The 24,246-nt window shown below is 50.6% G+C and overlaps 1 protein-coding gene across 1 annotated transcript in view; it reads right to left on the bottom strand.

Moving 5' to 3' along the window:
* rab2a (RAB2A, member RAS oncogene family) overlaps window positions 1–24,246 on the bottom strand; it is a 36,819-nt gene that overhangs the window by 8,098 nt on the left and 4,475 nt on the right. Inside the window, exons 2-7 of the mRNA XM_056420572.1 lie at window positions 16,789–16,860; window positions 15,592–15,659; window positions 13,404–13,486; window positions 10,928–11,020; window positions 10,029–10,140; window positions 1,650–1,718 (exon numbers count right to left, since the gene is read on the bottom strand). Of these exons, the coding sequence (XP_056276547.1) occupies window positions 1,650–1,718; window positions 10,029–10,140; window positions 10,928–11,020; window positions 13,404–13,486; window positions 15,592–15,659; window positions 16,789–16,860 (497 nt within the window). The remainder of the gene's footprint in view (window positions 1–1,649; window positions 1,719–10,028; window positions 10,141–10,927; window positions 11,021–13,403; window positions 13,487–15,591; window positions 15,660–16,788; window positions 16,861–24,246) is intronic.

The following is a 24,246-nucleotide window of genomic DNA, read 5'->3' as shown; positions in this document are numbered from 1 at the left end:
CATGACATCACAGATGAAGGTCACATGTCATCCCAGCTGAAGGTCACATGACATCCCAGCTGAAGTTCACATGTCATCCCAGCTGAAGGTCACATGTCATCCCAGCTGAAGGTCACATGACATCCCAGCTGAAGGTCACATGTCATCCCAGCTGAAGGTCACATGACATCCCAGCTGAAGGTCACATGTCATCCCAGCTGAAGGTCACATGACATCCCAGCTGAAGGTCACATGACATCCCAGCTGAAGGTCACATGACATCCCAGCTGAAGGTCACATGACATCATCGCTGTCCACTCGCATTTCCAAATAAAATTTAAATGAGAAGTTCCGGTCAAATCTAATGTTCGTCTACTGACCTCACAAACCGTTGATAGTGTTAATCGACATTACAGTTACAATAATAATAATACAGTGATCATACTGTTCTATGTTCTTCATATACTCATGTTTACTTGAAGGAGCCTGAACGCACCATCCCGAGTCTCAACGCAACCTCTGCTGACGTTAACGCTTAGCTCGGCGGTAGAGCTCGGCCGGACCGTTAGCGGTTCACGTTACCCGGAACACGGGGTTGTGGTTCAGGACGGCGTGAAGACGGGCCGGCCGGGCGGGGCTTCACGGGAAGCTCGCGGCGTTAGAGGAACCGGCGAGGACGAGATCACCGTCGCTGCTCGTGTAATAGCTCAGAGAGAGAAGCATGACTCGGCTACATGCCCCGCCCCCCCACACCTAAACAGGAAGTGGATTCTCCCGCTGTCGTCCAGGCTGTGACGGAGGTGCGAGGCGACGGCGTGGACGACATCACGGTGGGTGTCGTGCAGACGGCTTCCTGTCCGTCCCCCTTTTTAAAAAGACAACCCGGGGAAGACGCAGGGCTCGGCTGCGGGGGCGACCGGACGTCCTCGGGGACCACGACAGGAAGGCGGCGAGGAGGCTCCGCCCACCGCGCGGCGCTGCGTGTCACGCGCAGAAGTGCATTCTGAGTGGTTTCGGCCGGAGACGGCGTGCGACTAACACTCGCTGACAAGTGCATTCGCTGCATGGATAACGGCTCCGATGGGGAGCATCACCATCTGGCTGCAGGCTGGCTGACGATTGGCTGACTGACTGGCTGCAGCCCGATTGGCCGGCTGCTTACGGAGCTTACGGCTGGACGGTGTTTGTCTTCTCGCCGAATGACTGGGACCGTGTGGGATGTGAGGAATTTATGAGCTGGCACGATGCCAAGAGAGGGAGGGAGAGAGAAAGAGAGAGATAGCGTGAGATAGTGAGTGAGCGAGAGAAATAGTCTGAGATAGCGAGTGAGAGAAAAAAAAAGAGAAAAATAGAGAGTGTGAGATAGTGAGTGAATGAGAGAGAGAAAAAGAGAGAGTGAGAGAGAGATGAGTTTTGCTTGGCTAGTCAAAGGAAGCAGAGAAAAAAAGAGGGCTATTTTTTATTTTTCAACCCTCCCCCTCTCTTTTTGAGGAGAGTGTGATAAACCAGGGAGGAGAAAGAGGAGAACAAAGAATGGAGGAGAGGAGGCGACAGCCTTCGGCACGAGGAGGAAGGGAAGAGGAAACAAAGTGGAGGGTTGAGGAGGAAGGGAAGAGGAAACAAAGTGGAGGGTTGAGGAGGAAGGGAAGAGGAAACAAAGTGCTCCTCACCTCGTTGTTGATGTCAAACACTCCCTCCTGGATCTTCTCATAGATCTCCTTGGCTGTGTTGATGAAGGCCTGGGGAAGGAGGGAGAGAGAGAGAGCGAGAGAGAGGAAGTGAGGACAGGCACAGGCTTACTTACTAAAGTAATCAGACTACAGTGAACTACTCTTTTTCAAAATGACGGCTGAATTTGTTGATATGGGATTATTTTTTTTTTTTAACGGGCTAAAACACAGAAAAAGATAAACAAATACTTTAAAACCTGTTTATAAAGAGACCTCACAGAATGAGTTCCACCCCTCTGGAGGACAACGCCACGACTCTCACGCCACGACTCTCACGCCACGACGCTCACGCCACGACTCTCACGCCACGACGCTCACGCCACGACGCTCACGCCACGACGCTCACGCCACGACGCTCACGCCCACGACTCACGCCACGGCGCTCACGCCACGACTCTCACGCCACGACTCACGCCACGGCGCTCACGCCACGACGCTCACGCCACGACTCTCACGCCACGACGCTCACGCCACGACGCTCACGCCACGACTCTCACGCCACGACTCTCACGCCACGACGCTCACGCCACGACGCTCACGCCACGACTCTCACGCCACGGCGCTCACGCCACGGCGCTCACGCCACGGCGCTCACGCCACGACGCTCACGCCACGACTCTCACGCCACGACTCTCACGCCACGACTCTCACGCCACGACTCTCACGCCCCCGCTCTCACGCCACGGCGCTCACGCCACGACGCTCACGCCACGACGCTCACGCCACGACGCTCACGCCACGACGCTCACGCCACGACGCTCACGCCACGACGCTCACGCCACGACTCTCACGCCACGACGCTCACGCCACGACTCTCACGCCACGACTCTCACGCCACGACGCTCACGCCACGACGCTCACGCCACGACGCTCACGCCACGACGCTCACGCCACGACGCTCACGCCACGACGCTCACGCCACGACGCTCACGCCACGACGCTCACGCCACGACTCTCACGCCACGACTCTCACGCCACGACGCTCACGCCACGACGCTCACGCCACGACGCTCACGCCACGACTCTCACGCCACGACTCTCACGCCACGACTCTCACGCCACGACTCTCACGCCACGACTCTCACGCCACGACTCTCACGCCACGACGCTCACGCCACGACTCTCACGCCACGACGCTCACGCCACGACGCCACGACTCTCACGCCACGACTCTCACGCCACGACTCTCACGCCACGACTCTCACGCCACGACTCTCACGCCACGACTCTCACGCCACGACTCTCACGCCACGACTCTCACGCCACGACTCACGCCACGGCGCTCACGCCACGACTCTCACGCCACGACGCTCACGCCACGCCGCTCACGCCACGCCGCTCACGCCACGACTCTCCGCCACGCCCACGACGCTCACGCCACGACGCTCACGCCACGACGCTCACGCCACGACTCTCACGCCACGACTCTCACGCCACGACGCTCACGCCACGACTCTCACGCCACGACGCTCACGCCACGACGCTCACGCCACGACTCTCACGCCACGACTCTCACGCCACGACTCTCACGCCACGACTCTCACGCCACGACGCTCACGCCACGACTCTCACGCCACGACGCTCACGCCACGCTCTCACGCCACGACTCTCACGCCACGACTCTCACGCCACGACTCTCACGCCACGCGCTCACGCCACGACTCTCACGCCACGACGCTCACGCCACGCCTCACGCCACTACTCTCACGCCCCGACTCTCACGCCACGGCTCTCACGCCACGACTCTCACGCCACGACTCTCACGCCCCGACTCTCACGCCACGACGCGCTCACGCCACGGCGCTCACGCCACGACTCTCACGCCACGACTCACGCCACGGCGCTCACGCCACGGCGCTCACGCCACGCGCTCACGCCACGACTCTCCCGCCACGCCGCTCACGCCACGACTCTCACGCCACGACTCTCACGCCACGGCGCTCACGCCACGGCGCTCACGCCACGGCGCTCACGCCACGCCTCACGCCACGCCTCACGCCACGACTCTCACGCCACGCCCCTCACGCCACGCCTCACGCCACGGCGCTCACGCCACGCGCTCACGCCACGACTCACGCCACGACTCCACGCCACGCGCCACGCCACGCGCTCACGCCACGACGCTCACGCCACGACGCTCACGCCACGCCGCTCACGCCACGACGCTCACGCCACGACGCTCACGCCACGACGCTCACGCCACGACGCTCACGCCACGACGCTCACGCCACGACGCTCACGCCACGACTCACGCCACGACTCACGCCACGACTCACGCCACGACTCACGCCACGACTCACGCCACGACTCACGCCACGACTCTCACGGCACGCGCCACGCCCTCACGCCACGACGCCACGCCACTCACGCCACTCTCACGCCACGCCTCACGCCACGCTCACGCCACTCTCACGCCACGACTCTCACGCCCGACTCTCACGCCACGACTCTCACGCCACGACTCTCACGCCACGACTCCACGCCACGACGACTCCACGCCACGACCTCACGCCACGACTCTCACGCCACGACTCTCACGCCACGGCGCTCACGCCCACGACTCTCACGCCACGACTCTCACGCCCACGACGCTCACGCCACGACTCACGCCACGCTCACGCCACGGCGCTCACGCCACGCGCTCACGCCACGACGCTCACGCCACGACGCCACGCCCACGACGCCACGCCACGCGCTCACGCCACGACGCCACGCCCTCACGCCACGCTCTCACGCCACGACTCTCACGCCCGACTCTCACGCCACTCTCCACGCCACGACTCACGCCCACGCCACGCCACGACGCTCACGCCACGACGCTCACGCCACGACGCTCACGCCACGACGCTCACGCCACGACGCTCACGCCACGAGGAGGAGGGCCGTTCTCCACGGCCACAGCTTTTGAAGTCTAATGAGTCTTCCCCGTCTGCTTCACCGGCTCGTTCATAATAATGAATCAAAGAAGAAGAAGAGCGGAGAGGGGCGTGAACGAGACAAACTCAAGTCTTTTCTGATCGAACCCAGTCGACGGCTCGAGGGGTTCTGGTTCTGCTCTGAGCCCGACGGTCTGAGGTCTCGGGGGTTGAATACAAACCAACAGAAACACCTGGGACAGAGCCGATGGCCTCGATTTGGACCTTTTACTTTTCTCGGGACAAACCGACCTGCGAGGGCTGCTCTTGGACCGCCTGTGTACCGGAGACACGGCACCGCTCCTCATCACGGTGCCTGTAGAACCGGACCGGCCCACGCCTCGGCCCGGCATTCACCTTTTAATACAACTAAATACTTGGAATCTTGCATTTTAACTTGAGGGGCAAACAGGCCGTCACTTGTCACGTGGCAGCTGGAGGAGGAAGACATCACATCAAACAGAATCCCCCGACCCAACAGGAAACGAGAAGCTCCAGAAAGTCCCATTGGACTCAAAGAGATTAAGAAGTTTTAAGAAGTAAACCCACGAGTTACGAGAGCAGCAGAAACACTTGAGAACAGATTTGCTTGTACTTGTCGACAGCTGCTACGAGAAGACACACACACACTTTGTTTTCTTTCCACACACAGGATCAAAGACGTGAGCATAAAGTGGCGTGAGCCTCCCTGAGCGACTCGTCTGTGACATCACCGCATTCGTCTCCGGGGGCGGAGCCTCAGAGCTGGAGAACAGCATGAAGACCCCAAGCGTGTGTGGTCTACGGGGGACTCGTGGTCTACGGGGGACTCGTGGTCTACGGGGGACTCGTGGTCTACGGGGGACTCGTGGTCTACGGGGGACTCGTGGTCTAATGGGGACTCGTGGTCTAATGGGGACTCGTGGTCTACGGGGGACTCGTGGTCTAATGGGGACTCGTGGTCTACGGGGGACTCGTGGTCTAATGGGGACTCGTGGTCTAATGGGGACTCGTGGTCTAATGGGGACTCGTGGTCTAATGGGGACTCGTGGTCTACGGAGGACTCGTGGTCTAATGGGGACTCGTGGTCTAATGGGGACTCGTGGTCTAATGGGGACTCGTGGTCTACGGAGGACTCGTGGTCTAATGGGGACTCGTGGTCTAATGGGGACTCGTGGTCTAATGGGGACTCGTGGTCTAATGGGGACTCGTGGTCTAATGGGGACTCGTGGTCTAATGGGGACTCGTGGTCTAATGGGGACTCGTGGTCTAATGGGGACTCGTGGTCTAATGGGGACTCGTGGTCTAATGGGGACTCGTGGTCTAATGGGGACTCGTGGTCTAATGGGGACTCGTGGTCTACGGAGGACTCGTGGTCTACGGAGGACTCGTGGTCTAATGGGGACTCGTGGTCTACGGAGGACTCGTGGTCTAATGGGGACTCGTGGTCTAATGGGGACTCGTGGTCTAATGGGGACTCGTGGTCTACGGAGGACTCGTGGTCTACGGAGGACTCGTGGTCTACGGAGGACTCGTGGTCTAATGGGGACTCGTGGTCTAATGGGGACTCGTGGTCTACGGGGGACTCGTGGTCTATGGGGGACTCGTGGTCTACGGGGACTCGTGGTCTACGGGGGACTCGTGGTCTACGGGGGACTCGTGGTCTAATGGGGACTCGTGGTCTAATGGGGACTCGTGGTCTACGGGGGACTCGTGGTCCACGGGGACTCGTGGTCTAATGGGGACTCGTGGTCTCTGACGGGGACTTGGTCTGGGACTCGTGGTCTAGGGGACTCGTGGTCTAATGGGGACTCGTGGTCTAATGGGGACTCGTGGTCTAATGGGGACTCGTGGTCTAATGGGGACTCGTGGTCTAATGGGGACTCGTGGTCTAATGAGGGACTCGTGGTCTAATGGGGACTCGTGGTCTAGGGACTCGTGGTCTAATGGGGACCGTGGTCTCTGGGGACTCGTGGTCTAATGGGGACTCGTGGTCTAATGGGGACTCGTGGTCTAATGGGGACTCGTGGTCTAATGGGGACTCGTGGTCTAATGGGGACTCGTGGTCTAATGGGGACTCGTGGTCTAATGGGGACTCGTGGTCTAATGGGGACTCGTGGTCTAATGGGGACTCGTGGTCTAATGGGGACTCGTGGTCTAATGGGGACTCGTGGTCTAATGGGGACTCGTGGTCTAATGGGGACTCGTGGTCTAATGGGGACTCGTGGTCTAATGGGGACTCGTGGTCTAATGGGGACTCGTGGTCTAATGGGGACTCGTGGTCTAATGGGGACTCGTGGTCTAATGGGGACTCGTGGTCTAATGGGGACTCGTGGTCTAATGGGGACTCGTGGTCTAATGGGGACTCGTGGTCTAATGGGGACTCGTGGTCTAATGGGGACTCGTGGTCTAATGGGGACTCGTGGTCTAATGGGGACTCGTGGTCTACGGGGGACTCGTGGTCTACGGGGGACTCGTGGTCTACGGGGGACTCGTGGTCTACGGGGGACTCGTGGTCTAATGGGGACTCGTGGTCTAATGGGGACTCGTGGTCTACGGGGGACTCGTGGTCTACGGGGGACTCGTGGTCTAATGGGGACTCGTGGTCTAATGGGGACTCGTGGTCTAATGGGGACTCGTGGTCTAATGGGGACTCGTGGTCTAATGGGGACTCGTGGTCTAATGGGGACTCGTGGTCTAATGGGGACTCGTGGTCTAATGGGGACTCGTGGTCTACGGAGGACTCTTGGTCTACGGAGGACTCTTGGTCTACGGAGGACTCTTGGTCTACGGAGGACTCTTGGTCTACGGAGGACTCTTGGTCTAATGGGGACTCGTGGTCTACGGAGGACTCTTGGTCTACGGAGGACTCTTGGTCTACGGAGGACTCTTGGTCTAATGGGGACTCGTGGTCTAATGGGGACTCGTGGTCTAATGGGGACTCGTGGTCTAATGGGGACTCGTGGTCTAATGGAGGACTCGTGGTCTAATGGGGACTCGTGGTCTAATGGGGACTCGTGGTCTAATGGGGACTCGTGGTCTAATGGGGACTCGTGGTACCCACCAGGGCCAGCGAGGCGTGCTCGGCCTCTTCATCGTGGTGAAGAAGAGGAGACGCGTCCTGAACTTTTTAATCTGACACAGCAGCTGGAAATAGACGAGCAGCCCGAGGGTGCTCTCTGGTGTCCTGTTCACTCATGTCCTCCTTCCTTACTTCCTTCAATTTATCTCATCCATGTCCTCCTTCCTTACTTCCTTCAATTTATCTCCCTTGTTTCACATGAGTCGTTTAGTGGTTAAACTCTGATGATGTTATAACAGGTTTCTGCTTATCGGTCACATAAAGATCAGGACATTTAAGATGCAACTCCATGAGTTATATTTCATTACATTATGTTATATTACATTATATAATATAATGTAATATAATATAATATTACATAATATAATGTAATATAATATAATAAAACATAATATAATTTATATTACATTATATTATGTTTTATTATATTATATTACATTATATTATGTTACATTATATTACATTATATTATGTTTTATTATATTACATTATGTAATATTACATTATAGTATATTATATTACATTATATTATGTTATATTATATTACATTATATTAAGTTATATTATATTACATTATGTGTTTATACTGAACGGTCCAGTGTTGTTTCTAACGGTTTAAAGGAGGAGAAGAGAATCAGGAATAAGATCCTTAACCACATCCTGGTCCCGTCAGTTCAGTCTGTCCATCCCACGACGAGAGGAGAGAGGAAGCAGCAGAGATAGAAAGACTTCCATTTATTTCTTGAGAAGTGAAAAAATATATATAGCCAAGAACAAAAATAGAGAAATATAGAAATAAAGACATAAATGAGCCGAGCTGAGGAAAAGGTATTCAGGAAGGGAGGATGGATGGAGAGGAGAAGGGAGGGGGGGGTGAGAGGATGCTTACAGGAACCCCTCTAAGGAGCATCCCACCGGCCCGGTGTCCACCCACAAACCCTGACGACAAACCCGGCCCACCGATTGGCTGCCGGGTGTCGCTGAGGGGGGGGGGGGGGGGGGCGCAGGGTATGAATATGTATGAACTCTAACTGGTTGATATACTGCTGAGAGAGAGAGAAAGAAAGATGATGGAGAAGAGGGAGGAGGGGATAAATGAATGGGAGAGGGGCGAGGGGACGAGAGAAGAGGAAGACACGCCGGAGGAGGAGGAGGATGGAGAGTGTGTGGGAGGAGGAGGGGGGGGCGGGGGTGAAGCAGGATGGGAGGGAGGTAAAGAGCAAATGATGGACGTCGAGGGATGGAGTGAAGGAGAGATGAAGGGAAGGGAGGAGAGGTATCGGGAGGATTCAGAGGACACTAATGAGACAAATTAATCATACCACACACACACACACACACACACGCGCACACACAGAGAGAGAGGGAGAGAGAGAGAAACTCTCTGGGGTTAAGATGAGGGGGAGGGGTGTGTGTAGCGTGATATCGGCCAATCAAAGCAAGGGGTTGGAGAGAAAAATCGATGCACACACACACACATGCAGGCACAAACAGGCACACAAACATACATACAGGCACACACACACACACATACATACACACACACACGCCCTCGGCTGACGTGCTGCGCGGCATTAGATGGGATTATTTATGATTGGATAAGTGAGGAAGGGTCCCCTGGGGAACAACGCCGCGCAATCATTACACACTACAACACCCATGGGCGTGGCTCCACGGGGGGGGGGGGAACCGTGCTTTGTGACGCTAGTGTGACGCGCTGGCAAGGTCTTTGGCTCCATGATGTCACGGGGGGGGGGGGTGCTTCGAGTGTGGTGGTCCACTCAAGGGGGGCGTCTCCCCAGAGGTCCGACCTTTAACCCTCAGCAGGTCACAGTGACCCGACTCGTCTCCTCCGCTGGTGGAATGAAATAGTTTTGCCTCTTCAAAACCGTCAAATCACGATGACCACTTCACAACAGAAACAACCTGGAGGGTCTAAACTCGTGGCTCCGTTCCTGCGCCGTCACGCATACGCAGCTGGTACGGGCCAACATTACCCACGATGCTGCTGGGCAACGCCAGCGCGCCCGTGACGACCGACAGCCCGATAACGTGAACCAGAGACGAGGACGTTCACGGCTGCGTGACCTCTCCGGTAAAGAGCGTTACGTGTCATCCAGCATCGTTTTTTTCCCGTGATGACGAGAGCTCTTTTCATTTAGATTTCAAAATAAGAGCTCTGCAGAAAAAGTGCAGAAAAAGTGCAGAGAATAACGGCGTTAAATAAATGTCAGTTTAAAGTCGGCCATTTTGCGGCTCATTTATTATTTGACATGATATCGGCCGACCGCATATTGCCTGAACACAAGAACATCCGTGTTGTGTGTATTTGTGTATTATTACCTCCTCGACATTAGAGGCAGTCTTGGCTGAGGTCTCCATGAATATGAGGCCGTGTTCTCTGGCAAACGCCTCGCCCTCTTCCTTCTTCACCTCTCTCCTCGACTCCAGGTCACTTAAAAAAACACAGTTAAATACGTTAAATTACAGCCGAGAGGGAAACAGCGGAGCATCAGCGCACCGCGAGGAGGAAGACGCCTCCAGTCGGGGTCCAGCAGAGTTTTCTCACGAGTTAAAGCGAGAAGTGTTCTCGATGGCGCCGATAACAGCCCGGAGCGAGGCGTTGTCGTTTCTGCACGTGTGGTCAGGCATTCGGGCCTCGCCGTCCTCAACCGGCCGAAGTCATCTTCCTCATTTAAAAAGAGATGCGTTCACTCCGGGGGAATGAGCTCCTGCACTTCCACCAGCAGCAGGCTTTGACAACACTGTTACGCAACCTCAGGTGCGGTGTTTGTCAGTGGCTGCCGTGGTGATTGGGGCACCGAGGTGGAAGGGGCAGACTCGATCCTAAGTGTGTTGGATTCCAGAGACGCATGTCTGGGACCAGAGCAACGTGGAGCATGAAGAGGGAGCAGTGTGCGGAGAAAAGGAAAGATGACGCGTTATGTTTCCATTATGAAAGGGGGAACGGTGCCACGGGCTTCCTGATACTTAACCGTGATTACATTAACATCTGTGCGTGTTATCAAAATGCCCATTGGGCTGCAGAAAGTTTAGAGTTTTGTTAACCGTTTAAACTTAAAATAATGTGTCTACGTTAAAGAATGGCTCGTCAGTACCGGCTCAAAGTTGACGTTTTTTCTCTCGAATCGCTGACAAAAGTCTAGCACAACATTCCCGATCAGGTTTTGGCGTTTAACCCCCGACGCGCCGACGGTCCGGCCTCGCGTGCCGCGTCTCACCTCTTGTTGCCGATGAGCATGATGACCATGTTGGAGTTGGAATGTTGGCGAGCGTCCTCTAACCAGGTGGTCAGGTGGTTGAAGGTGTCCCTTCTGTGGAGACAGGCAAACGACACGGCGTCACGGGAGGAACCGCCACCACGGAGCTCTGTCTCTCTGGCCTCGTGTCTGGAGTCCCTCTAGTGGCCCCCAAAGGTTGTCATGACCACCGTGCCTCAGTTTTAGAAACTATAACAAATACTAACTGGGTCAGAGCTAAGAATGCTGCCCCCCCCCCCCCCCCCCTACCCCTTCAGTCGACTAATCGGTCGTTTTGGTCTCGGTCGACTCACATTTCTTGAATCGATAAATCATATTTTAAGGCTTTTTTATGCTAAAGACTCATTTACAAGAAACGTACGAGGACATCTCAAAATATTAAAGTGATGTAAACTTTAACAGATCGGTCGATGGCGTCAACGAGAGGATCGGTTGACCAGAGTGAGCGCGAGGCCACGGAGAGTTCCTTTAGTGAAGGGCGGTCCGTGATCAGACTTCTGGGGAAGTAGAGTACCCACAAACCCCCTCCTCGATCGATCGATTAATATCATTATTTATTTTAGATGGAGAAAGCTGCTGGAGGAGAGTTTGACCTCGCGGCCGTGCCGGATAAAAAGGTCACGGGGTCGTGGCGATCGTTAGGAATTAACCTCCGGGGACCGCGAAGATCAATAACAAATTTCACGTCAATCTGGTCGTCGATACATTTCTGCTGTGGTGGATTTATGGGAAGACCGGCAGCTCGTTGAGAAGAGAAGCGGCTAAACACTCGTCAGAGCTCCCCGCTGGGAAGAGCTGCGTGGAAATGCCTCCAACAGAAGGAAATGTGCGAGAAGTTTGGTTGAGACGTTCGTGGCTAACGCACGATGAGGACGCCGAACTCGAACGCCTTCATCGCGTCTTTCTTGTTGTCGGGTTTATGATCAAATACCTGAAGAAACGAAAGACACACTCATCGAAATCATTTGAGTTCAAGGTGAGCGAGTGAGAGCGTGCTAACACGCTAAAGGAAATGGACTTGGAGAGCGCTTTTATAGTCGTCCGACCATTCGAAGCTCTTGAACACTACATGACATCATTCACCCATCCATAACCTGATGGGAGGAGCTACGGTTCCACCTGTACAGGAGTAACTAACATGCACACCCTGATGGGAGGAGCTACAGTTCCACCTGTACAGGAGTAACTAACATTCACACCCTGATGGGAGGAGCTACAGTTCCACCTGTACAGGAGTAACTAACATGCACACCCTGATGGGAGGAGCTACAGTTCCACCTGTACAGGAGTAACTAACATTCACACACTGATGGGAGGAGCTACAGTTCCACCTGTACAGGAGTAACTAACATGCACACCCTGATGGGAGGAGCTACAGTTCCACCTGCACAGGAGTTACTAACATTCACACCCTGATGGGAGGAGCTACAGTTCCACCTGTACAGGAGTAACTAACATTCACACACTGATGGGAGGAGCTACGGTTCCACCTGTACAGGAGTAACTAACATTCACACCCTGATGGGAGGAGCTATAGTTCCACCTGTACAGGAGTAACTAACATGCACACCCTGATGGGAGGAGCTACAGTTCCACCTGCACAGGAGTTACTAACATGCACACCCTGATGGGAGGAGCTACGGTTCCACCTGTACAGAAGTAACTAACATTCACACCCTGATGGGAGGAGCTACAGTTCCACCTGTACAGGAGTAACTAACATTCACACCCTGATGGGAGGAGCTACAGTTCCACCTGCACAGGAGTTACTAACATGCACACACTGATGGGAGGAGCTACAGTTCCACCTGCACAGGAGTTACTAACATGCACACCCTGATGGGAGGAGCTACGGTTCCACCTGTACAGAAGTAACTAACATTCACACCCTGATGGGAGGAGCTACAGTTCCACCTGTACAGGAGTAACTAACATTCACACCCTGATGGGAGGAGCTACAGTTCCACCTGCACAGGAGTTACTAACATGCACACCCTGATGGGAGGAGCTACAGCTCCACCTGTACAGAAGTAACTAACTAACATTCATACTCCATTTTGGGCTTAAGTGTCCAAGGACACATCGGCACGGACTAGAGGAGCCGGGGATCGAACCGCCGACCCTCTGCTTGAAGGACCACGCAGCTCACCACTGAGTCGCCCTGAAGTACGATGTTGAACCTGTAAACTTGTTAGCGTGAGCGTATATAGCACATGTCTTTGGTGCAGCCATAAGTGGATTTACTCAAAAACTAAAATGCTGATCTTAAATGATCTGGCGACCCCCGATGACGAGGAGCGGATGCGCGTGAAGGGGCGGGTTCTTTGAAGTTGAAGTTCTTTTCCTCGTTTCACGCATTAAAGGATGAGATTCATGTTGGGCTGTACACAATAACCGGTTCATAAATGAAGAGCAGCGTTCCTGAACGCAGCGTTACCTTGTGATGTCGTAGACCAGCAGAGCTCCTGCTGCTCCTCTGTAGTAAGACCTGGTGATGGACCGGAACGACTCCTGACCGGCCTGCAGAGACACATGCATATTCATAAAGAACAGGAATCTGAATAATTTAAATGAACCACGGACAACTGCCCCCCCCCCCCCCCTGCTCTCTTAAAGGAGCCAGGCCTCATCTCCAGGTCACCCTCCCACCGGCTCGTCCCAGACGTGTCCTGATCCTTGAGCCGTGTCCTGATCCTTGAGCCGTGTCCGGCTCCAGGTTTCCCCGTCAGCTGGGGGAGGACAGAGCAGCGCCTGTAACGGGATACAATAGCCTCCTCTCTCTCTCTCTGTCGCTCACAATCCCTTTCTTTCTCTCAGCTCGCGTGCATAGTCTCTCAGCTTCCTTATTTACGAACACGGAAGGTCACATCGGCTGCATTTATAAACCCCCCCCCCAGTCACCTTGTTCTCCCTCCCCCTTTACATTATTACCCCTCATTGTCTCTCCTCCACTGTCTCCTCCTTGCATCACTCATCTTCTCATTCTTTTCGCCAAGGCCTCCACTCTTTCACCCCCCACTTCATCCTCTGTCTCCGTCCCATGTACAGTAACAATGTTGTCTGTGTTTGGCCGGAGCCAGAAAACAAAACGGCGCTCTATCCCGGCAGCTGCTCCGCTCTGACCTCATGCGAGAAACAAAACCAGCCGGTCAGAAAACACAACCGGTCGGTGAATCACTCGGCAAGGCGGCCGCTCCGTCAGCCAGGAGCCCGGTCCGGTGACTCGAGTCGGTGCACTCGTCACCCGGTTACCGAGCAGGAGGTGGAGACCGCTAGAACACCGGTAACTAGGTCAACTAGTCAGAAAGAGGACGGCTGGGAGCAAACAGCCAGCCAGGAATGCCATTAGTGAATACATGATAAATAAGGGTGAAGGAGAGGGAACGCCATCACACACACACAAGTCTATGCTTCATGTGTTAAAGCTGCATTCTCTCCTGACCACCAGGGGGCGACTCCTCTGATGATTGTTTCAACTGTTGCATTGTTTGCTGTTACCCACTTAGTCATTATATCCACAATACTGATGATGTAAACATGTTGTGTGTAAGCCCTACACATGAGTGTTGTCATCTGATCCTATCCGACATATTTCACCTTATATTTTACTTTTCGTGCCCAGGTCGTACGCTACATGAACAGGAAGTGGCCTCCTCCCGGCTGCAGTGAGCCCTGCTCCTCGTCATCATGACATAATCAGGGACAACATGACACCCGGAGAGCCCGATTAAAACCGACAGCAGTCAGAGTTTCAGAAGCAGGAGCGACGTCACTGCTGTGGGCCTTCTCCGCTCTATCCATGGAGCTCTACCTCCACCTGCTGGCCCGCCGGAGAACAGCAGGGACGAGGCGTCACATCTTGAGATGTGCGTTTACGGCCTCCGTGCAATTAGGAACAACATCACATCTGCTTTCTCCTTTCTCCTTTTTGACTTTATCGGACCTTATGAGTCGGACCCTATGCGATCTGCCTGATGGATCTGCCTGATCTGCCGTCTGGGATCGTCACGGAATTTCCCTCCTGTGAGCACCCGCCCACTCCTCCTCCCCCCTCTCCCCCTCCTCACCCCCGATGGATCTGCCTGATCGAATATCATCGTGATCTATGAACTATACTTACACTCATATTCATTCATTCAATGTATTTGAATGTATTTTAACTCTTCTCTGTACATTACATTACATCATCTCCATCCATCTGTCCATCCCTCCTCTGTTGCTCCTCCTCTTCTTCTCCTTTTTTTCCCCTTTTTTCCTATTTGGTATTTTTTTGTTTTTCCTGGTCCGATTTTGGGGCAGGGATGTCTATGTGTACAGATTGTAAAGCACTCCGAGACAAATTTGTAATTTGTGAAATTGGGCTATACAAATAAACTGAATTGAATCACCGCCGCAGATGGACGACACGTTCATTCACGAACAGAAACCATCGCGCTTCCATTAGTTCTCTCTTTACGACGGGAACATATATTCATAGGTTTTCATTATTTTCCTCATGTAACGGATGACTAGAGCAGCATGAACACGACGGCCCTCTGCAGTCCAGAGACGGACGGACGGTCACAGCCTCGGACTCTTCACAGAGAGCTTTAAAAATATATACATATACACAACAGATATATTACCGTATCCCAGATCTGCAGTTTGATCTGTTTTCCATCTATAGTGATCATCCTCGCTCCAAACTCCACACCTGGACACACAAACACACACACAATAATTTGCATTAGTAAAATTAAGCCACAATAAACAATGTTATGTTAATCCATTTTCACATAAGATAAAATAAAAAGAGCATTATGAACCTCATTAGATGAACATGACAGAAAGTAATATGGTCGTACACATTCCACCCGTTTCACTCACTTTTTATTGGATAAAAGAGCGTGTGTGTGTGTGTGTGTGGGGGGGGAGGACGACACCTTTTTGACTTTCCTCTCACGCCCACAAAATGACCTCAACCACATCTTTGGCATTTCTGTACGGCACGTTGTTCGGTTCCCTCTGGGCCGCCACACCTGCCCACAATGGGCCCCGCAGAGGTCACGAGGTCATCGTGGCCCGTGCACATCTCCTGGTCGCGCTGGACGCCGCAGCTCGTACCGGCCGGCGTGGACGACTGCGTATTCAGCCGCCGGTACGTCTCCACTGACTCAACCGGTCATTTGATTGGACGACGGCATCGTGCCGCGTTTCAACACACGAGGCGAAACGAAACCGGCTCGAGCGAGTTAGTCGTCGTTTTAAAACCTTGCGGCGCGAGACCCGGAGCGCGGACATATTTCACATTCCTCGGGGTTTTCCCTCCACGATCATAATCGGGGTGGATATTAACAAAAGTCAAATACGGTTTTCCCGTGATCGTCCTGGAACAAAGCGGTAAACACGGCCGCCGGCTGGGCGTCTATTCAAGCTTCTTTTGATGGAACTACGCAAATCCATCTGAAAGAGTCCCGTCTGGATTCACTCGTTTCTTTCTTCTTTTCAGAGAGACATTTGTACCTTTCGCACGTATATAAATAAGAGAGCAAGGCGATGACATTTTTTAAATATTTGAATATTTAAGTTCTAAGACGCGGTGATGTGATTCCATCCGTCTGCATGTTAGGACAAGCTCAACATGTCAGAATTAGCTGCGACACAGTAACTTACAGGTGGAGCAACAACAGATTAACAAGATAATCACGCCACCTTTCCAGCCCCGCTAACACCAGCTGGACTGGTTTTGAATAAGAAGCTCGAGTTCAGTTGGTAATAAATGTGTACGGATGATGACGTGAGGCGCGTGATGAATGCAGGTGTCGTGATGGTGCGTCTCTTACCGATGGTGAGGTCGTGAACGGGCTGAAACCTCTTGTCTGTGAACTGTAGTAATAGACATGACTTCCCCACACCTGGAAGAAAGAACACACACACACACCATTAAAAAGAGCCGTCTCTGAGATGATATCGTCTCGCATAAACAAGCATAGAAAGGAACAATGAGAATCCCAAAGCATACAGTTTATAACCTTAAATGGCACAAGTGAATGAGACAATAGTTTAGATCAGGGGTGTCAAACTCATTTTCACCGAGGGCCACATCCGCCTCATGGCTGCCCTCAAAGGGCCGGTTGTCACTAACACGGTATAATTCCAGAACATATTGTTAAATAACTGTCTTTGCATTTGTTTATTTAGGTGTACTTGTATAAATGTATAACTATATATGCAAATGTATTTAATATTATAAAATCAATCTATTTAATTTAATTATATTTATTTTAACCCACATTACTTTATCAAAGATCAAACAAACATTATTACATTAACTTTGTTAAAAGCTTTGTCACAGTTGAGACGGGTGGTTCTCCACTGGTCTGGGCAGTGGTTCTCCACTGGTCTGGGCAGTGGTTCTCTACTGGTCTGGGTATTGGTTCTCCACTGGTCTGGGTAGTGGTTCTCTACTGGTCTGGGCAGTGGTTCTCCACTGGTCTGGGGCAGTGGTTCTCTACTGGTTCTCTACTGGTCTGGGTAGTGGTTCTCTACTGGTCCGGGCAGTGGTTCTCTACTGGTCTGGGCAGTGGTTCTCTACTGGTCTGGGCAGTGGTTCTCCACTGGTCTGGGGCAGTGGTTCTCTACTGGTCTGGGGCTGTGGTTCTCCACTGGTCTGGCTTTGGGACGCACTATCACCCCTGAATGACAAGCTGAGGCCTAAATCGAGGGACATTTTTAACTTCTCAAATGTATTTTATGAAAAGATGGTGCAGTTTGAACCTGAGAGTTCAGAATATCACAGTATGCACAACAAAACTATTTAGTAATATTCCCTTTTACAGTCAATTATGAACCAACAAGTGAATCTTAAGGACACAAGGTAATACAACATACATTACTACTCAGTAACTTCAGACTTTAAAACATGTATAAACAATGCTTTCATGCATAAACATAAAATAAAAAAGTCTGGTTTTAAAAAGCCTCAAAAGATGTAATTCATGTCTCACTCACTGAACCTATGACACATAAAGCTGCTCAACAAGTCAGAGTCTTGAGGAGCAGCTTTTATACACAAACTCTAAATAAATTAAACAAGGGTAATTAAAAAAGATTCACATATTCAACATTAACTTTTCTTCTAACTATATTATAAATACACAAAAACATGAAGCAGCACTCACTTCAACCTTAGTGACCACTGACATAGACCTGATGAAGGAATTCATAATAGGGGAACTGGGGATGTTTGTTAATACAAAGTCAATGTGGTCACACACGCACGCACGCGAATGACAGGACGCGAAAAATGCGCCTCATTCGGGCTGATTTTTTAAACTCGGGCGGTAAAAGTACCTGAGACTGTTGAAATGCTCCGCGTGACGTCACTGACGTCATACCGTTGAATCAGAACCTACGGAGGATATTGATCGTCTGGAAGCGGCCGTCATCCAGACGCAGCTCCTGGAGAAGCTGCGTGCGGCTACGGATAATATAATATGTAATATTAATATTATTAACCCAGACTCGAGGGCTTGATGGTCCGACGTGTGTGGGACTTTCTCAACAGCACAAAGAGTGTGTATTTCTTCCGTGGTGGACAGTGGTAACGAACTGTTATATGCCACGATAAGCCACGCCCCCTCTCCGGCGCGAGTGAAGAAAACGTGATGAATAGTCCGGCGACTGAACTCACGCGAGTACATTTAGTAAAGCAACGCAAGGGTTCGCCTCTCCTCTGGCGTGAACGCAGCATGAAGGAGCGTGAACAGACCGCAGTCCGCTGCAAAAAAATGACCTTCAAAATAAAAGCACAAGATTTTTTTCCTCCCTTTTTTAAGAAAAGGCATCATATATATTTCATGCCGTCGCGGGCCACATAAAATGACGTGAGTTTGACACGTATGGGTTTAGATTAAAAGAATAATCATTCATGTCTTTTCAGTTAAGGTGCGTTCACTTGCAGCGCGTAAAAAAGTGTGAGAAAGCGTATTCCGGCTTATATTTTGAGTGTCATTCTTTAAAAAGCATATTCATTATTTTAAACTCACTACTTAAGCATATGAATACAACACATTTCCAGGACTTTTCCAAAACTTTGGGGATTGTTTTCCAGGCCTGAATATCACCATTTACAAATATCCATGTTTTTACTTTTCCAGGTTTTTAAATGGCCGTACGAACTCTGCTTATAGGTTTACCTCATCAAAATGAGACATGGCAACATATCGGAGCCGTGTGTGTGTGAGACAGTGTGTGTGTGTGTGTGGAGAGAAGCCATCGGTTACACAGTGAGACGTTACTTCCTTGACCATGCTGGGAAAAACAAACACACACGGGGAGCATTAGAAACCGGTTGAGGAAGAATCTCAAGAGGTCTGAGTACCTAGAAAACATTTTTATATTCCCAGAGTGGACTCTTATAACCCTCAAGGCCTTTATATGGGTATATAAACACAACGTACTCCACGTATTGCTGATATCATGTATAAGTCACATGGTCAAAATAATCTTTGAGCTGAATCACATCCGTTACACTCATGAGGTACACATACTACAAGTCAATCTTCACACTTATTTATATATATATATTATACAATACAGTATTATACTGTATAATATTATAAAAAAGGGCTTTCCAGACATCAGCTCAGTCAATATGAGGCTCCTGCAGTTTCAGATAATCAAATAAAATGAGTATCTTCAAAGTCTTTTTGAGAACAAAACCTGTGTGTGTGTGTGTGAGTGTGTGTGTGTGTGTGTGGCTGTAACCAAGTCTTTTGATAGAAAATCATTCCCGTGTTCTTTTCCTCACAACTACCTGGAGTTAGTGTGTTAGTTGTGATATCTGTTCCACCAGGGAAGCTGAGATTGGAAACCGTGACGGGAGTTTTTTTCCCACCATGTCCTGACATTTTATTGAAGGTGAATACTTGGGGGGGGGGGGGGGGGGGGATCAATAGCTAGTTGCAGGTCTAGGTGATGTTGACAAAAAGAGAGGTTGTTTTTTACCCTCGATCTCGCCACTGGAGGGTTGTACAGCGTTAGCTTTGGCTCCGCCCCCTTGTGCGTTCTGCACAGAATCAAGACTTTCTATTGGCCAAGCGATCATCATCCTCCACAATCACACATCAGGAGGTCATAGCAAGTGAGGCCTTAATAAACATTTTATTATCGGGAGATATATGAACTGGATGAAAATTAATCCAACAATAAATTCAGTCTTTAAATGTATTAATCAACGAGAGGTTCTTGTAGACGTCTGCAGAAGCCAATCTGCCTCCCCCCCCCCACACTAAACCTACTGACGGCCCTTCATTCACCTCTAAAGCTAATGTACAGATTGCTTTAAGATGTTAATTAAAATAAAAAGGTGCGTGACTATCTATTGACGGAGGGAGCCTACTGATGACATCTTTGTATATTGGAAATATTACAAACTTGTGTATCGTTGTGGTAAAGTTACTAGAAAAAGTACTGTTGCTCTACATTATATACACACACAAAAATAGAAATTCCAAAAATAGAAATTCTAAATGATGGAAATTGTAAAGGATCGACATCGTAAGAAAGAAAGTTTCCATTTCAAAGATGTTTTTTTCTCTCTTTCGGTTTGTAAAATGTGAAATCATCTTCCCTTCAAGTTAATATTAAACGTGATTTAATTTAAAATGCACAACTCTTTGGGAAAGGACCAGAGTGTCCGACAGACAAAAGGCCGTTTTGATGCTTGTTTTGCAGACGTGGGCTGGAGCCAATGAGCCGGCAGAGGCTTGAGGGAGTGACACAGCGCTGTCAACAGGGAGGAGGGGGGGGGATGAGTGGGAGGGAGGATGCTGATGAGAAGGCCAGCGTTGGCTGACAAGGAGGTGACAGGGAGGGACGTGTTCTTCCTCCTTCGTGGTTTCCCAGGGTTACCATCGCCAGGCAGCAGGGCGTTGCTAGGCAGGCGTCCCTGCGTGAGTCAGACGATGGTGACGATGATGATCAGAGACGGCGGGGAAGGAGCAGGGCGGCTATCCGGGGGCGGCACGACCGCTTGGGCGTGGCCTCCTTCACACGCGCGTCAACGGACGCTCACGACGCAGCACGGCTGAGACAGCAGACGATTAGCATGTAGCACGTAGCATGTAGCGGTGTGACGGACCCGGAGTTATCACACAGTTTAATGTCAACCATCACGGTGTGAATCAGCAAATATTCAGGACATAATTCATGGTTTTCTAGTCTGATCATGTGACCTTGTAAAGAACCAATGAGTGTTTACACCAGTGGTTCTCAAGCTGTGGTGCGCGCCCCTCTAGTGGGGCGCGCACCACAGCTTGAGAACCACTCGTTAACATCAACAGGAGTGCTCGTAACGTTAGCAGCACAGTTACATTGTGATGCGTTCAGGCTCTGTTCAGTAAAAATGAGTATTGGGCGACGTAGGGACATTTGAACATTATCATGACGCGTTCAGGTGTAATCTTGTAAAATGAAATACGAGTTTACACCAAGTACCAAAACTATTAATGACAAGATTAGAATCCATAGAACTACAATCTTTTATTCCCTCATCATTTTATGAATGAAGACCAGCTGCTATCATCAAACAGCGACGGGATCACCACTCAGGCAGATCAATGATCGTCAATTAGTAACCCGATCGTCTCTAGAAGTGATCTTTGACCTCTTTTTTTTTGTGCTGCTCCGATCTGAGAGTCTCCTGATTCGTCGCACCACGAGCTCAACAACACAACACCTGCGGCCCGGAGGCGGAGCATCTGAGGCGGCAACCAATCACAACCTGCTGTGCCTTCAAGTGGCTGCAAGCTGGGTTCTTACACTTGACTTTTCCGGGTTTTCCATGACCGAAGGAACCCTGGAGGAGAACGCTTTGACGAGCACCTGAAGAAGTCTGCTTGAAGAGCAACAACAATATTCTGTACGGGGGCAACCTGGACAGAGCTCTACCTGGTCAGTGGGACAGGTGACCCTTTAACTGGACCCTCAGTCCTTCAGAGACGGCTTTAGCCGTTGTCACGGCAACAAGTGTTTCAGTGTCACCAGGTGAGAGGAGGGTGTTCCATGTACCGACTTCAGGGGACGACGTGTCGGCTTCCTCTTTAGGTTTGAAAGAGATTTAATTATCATCGCAATTTGGTTTTAGCAATAAAAGACACAAGCAGCTTTACCCGGCAACAAGACTGCACGCTGCTCTTTAAGCCACGCCCTCTCAGTCTGTGTCTCACAACCACGAACAAAGTGTATCCCTCCTTCACTACTCGAGTACCAATACAATTAAAGAATAGATGCAAATGTGGGTGGAGCTTCTCTATGGGGGTCCGGTGGTGATTGTAGAGGGAGAAACAGACGGTTGTTGCTCACGCTGTACTTTAAGGCGAGGATGTTTACAACCTGGCCTTCATAGAAGCGTCATCAATAAGAGGCTCACATCGTCTGGCGGTCCTGGTGGTTCCGCCCGATTCATCAATGGATGGAACTGCAGATGAGGGGTGGAGCTCGGCAGGTGGATGACTCACCGCTCCGCTCCCGGGAAGCAGGAACATGAGTCAGGAATGTGACGGGAGGTCTGAGAAAAGACACGTCGGTGCCGAGTCCCGGCCGAAGCCGAGAGACGTGGGAGCGCTGGTTCTAAATCAGTGTGAATGCGTCCAGAGGAAACACCCGTTATCTTTCTGAAGACGCGTCACTGTGAACAGATCCATGTTGAAACCTGGAGGGCCGCCATCGAGGAGTCCATGACGCTCCCTTAAGAAATGCATTCATGCGTTATCATCATCATCGTCGTCGTGTGTATTTCCACGGTCCAAAGGTCTGTGACGATGACGCAGTCACAGAGTTCCTAAGTACACGGAGAGGATGACTTCATACAAGGAAGCGCTCCTTAGGAGACACATTCCCAAATAAAAATGTATCATTTAACAAAGCAGAGAACACTTAACCCAGACACACAAGTTTGCGTGTTGAGTAATCAATGTAAGGCGGTTCAAGTCATTGTGTGTCAACATGTTGAGTACCAGAGCCCACCAGAGCTCCCCTGATCCAGCATGGAGACAGAAAATCAAACGGAAAAACAGAGTTCACATCTTTCCTTTCTATTGACCTGGAGGGTTTAATCCACGATGACTCGCTCTGAGGGCGTCGGGCCTCCGCCCCTCACCGGAGAGGAAAGTCTCACCGCAAACGACCACGAATGAATGCGTTTCATTTTCTTTAAGTATTATTTGGGGAACTATTAGACAGCAGAGAGCTACACGGAGAAGAGGGGGGGGGGGGGGGGCATGGTGAGCGTCTTACTGCTCCCGGATGCCCCAGTGAGTGCTGCTTTTTAACTCCAGAAAGGCTCAATGACACATTGAAGAGTCAGTGTCACCATAAATATTATTTAATCAGTTGCACTTTCGGCGGTTTTCTTTCTGAAAAGGGAAATGTGTTTTAAAGTAACACAGGGGCGTGAAAAGGATTTTTTATTTTTATTGAACCCAGACGGTCACACAGACTCACCTTTTAAGTGGAAGCCCAACACCGTAGGATAAGAAAGTCTGAATACGTGCATTTAGGACACAAAGATGCACAAAAAACTAGAAAAACTGCCGTTTTGGAAGTTTTTTTTCTTCCGCCCCCAAACACTTATCCTGTGCATCACCTTTCTAACTGCGTGTGTGTGTATATATATATACATATATACACACACCGTGATATATAATATATATACACTGCCGTTCAAAAGTTTGGGGTATATACAAATATATGTATATACTTATACACACATATTATATATATATACACACACACATACTGTGATATATAAATGTATATCATATAAATATATATTATATATGTTAAATATACATTATCTAAATATATATCTACACATTAAATAAATATACATACAGTATATATATATATACACTACCGTTCAAAAGTTTGGGATCACTTAGAAATGTCCTTATTTTTCAAAGAAAAGCATTGTTTTTTTCAATGAAGATAACATTAAATCAATCAGAAATACACTATACATTGTTAATGTGGTAAATGACTATTCTAGGTGGAAACATCTGGTTTCTAATTAAATATCTCCATAGGTGTATAGAGGCCCATTTCCATCAACTATCACTCCAGTGTTCTAATGGTACATTGTGTTTGCTAATCGCCTTAGAAGACTAATGGATGATTAGAAAACCCTTGTGCAATTATGTTAGCACAGCTGAAAACTGTTTTGCTGATGAGAGAAGCTATGAAACTGGCCTTCCTTTGAGCTAGTTGATTATCTGGAGCATCACATTTGTGGGTTCGAT

Source organism: Pseudoliparis swirei, chromosome 8, assembly GCF_029220125.1.
Source record: "Pseudoliparis swirei isolate HS2019 ecotype Mariana Trench chromosome 8, NWPU_hadal_v1, whole genome shotgun sequence".
Lineage (NCBI taxonomy): Eukaryota > Metazoa > Chordata > Actinopteri > Perciformes > Liparidae > Pseudoliparis > Pseudoliparis swirei.
The sequence above is the reverse complement of the archived record's forward strand: the minus strand, read 5'-3'. Positions and strand labels throughout refer to the sequence as shown.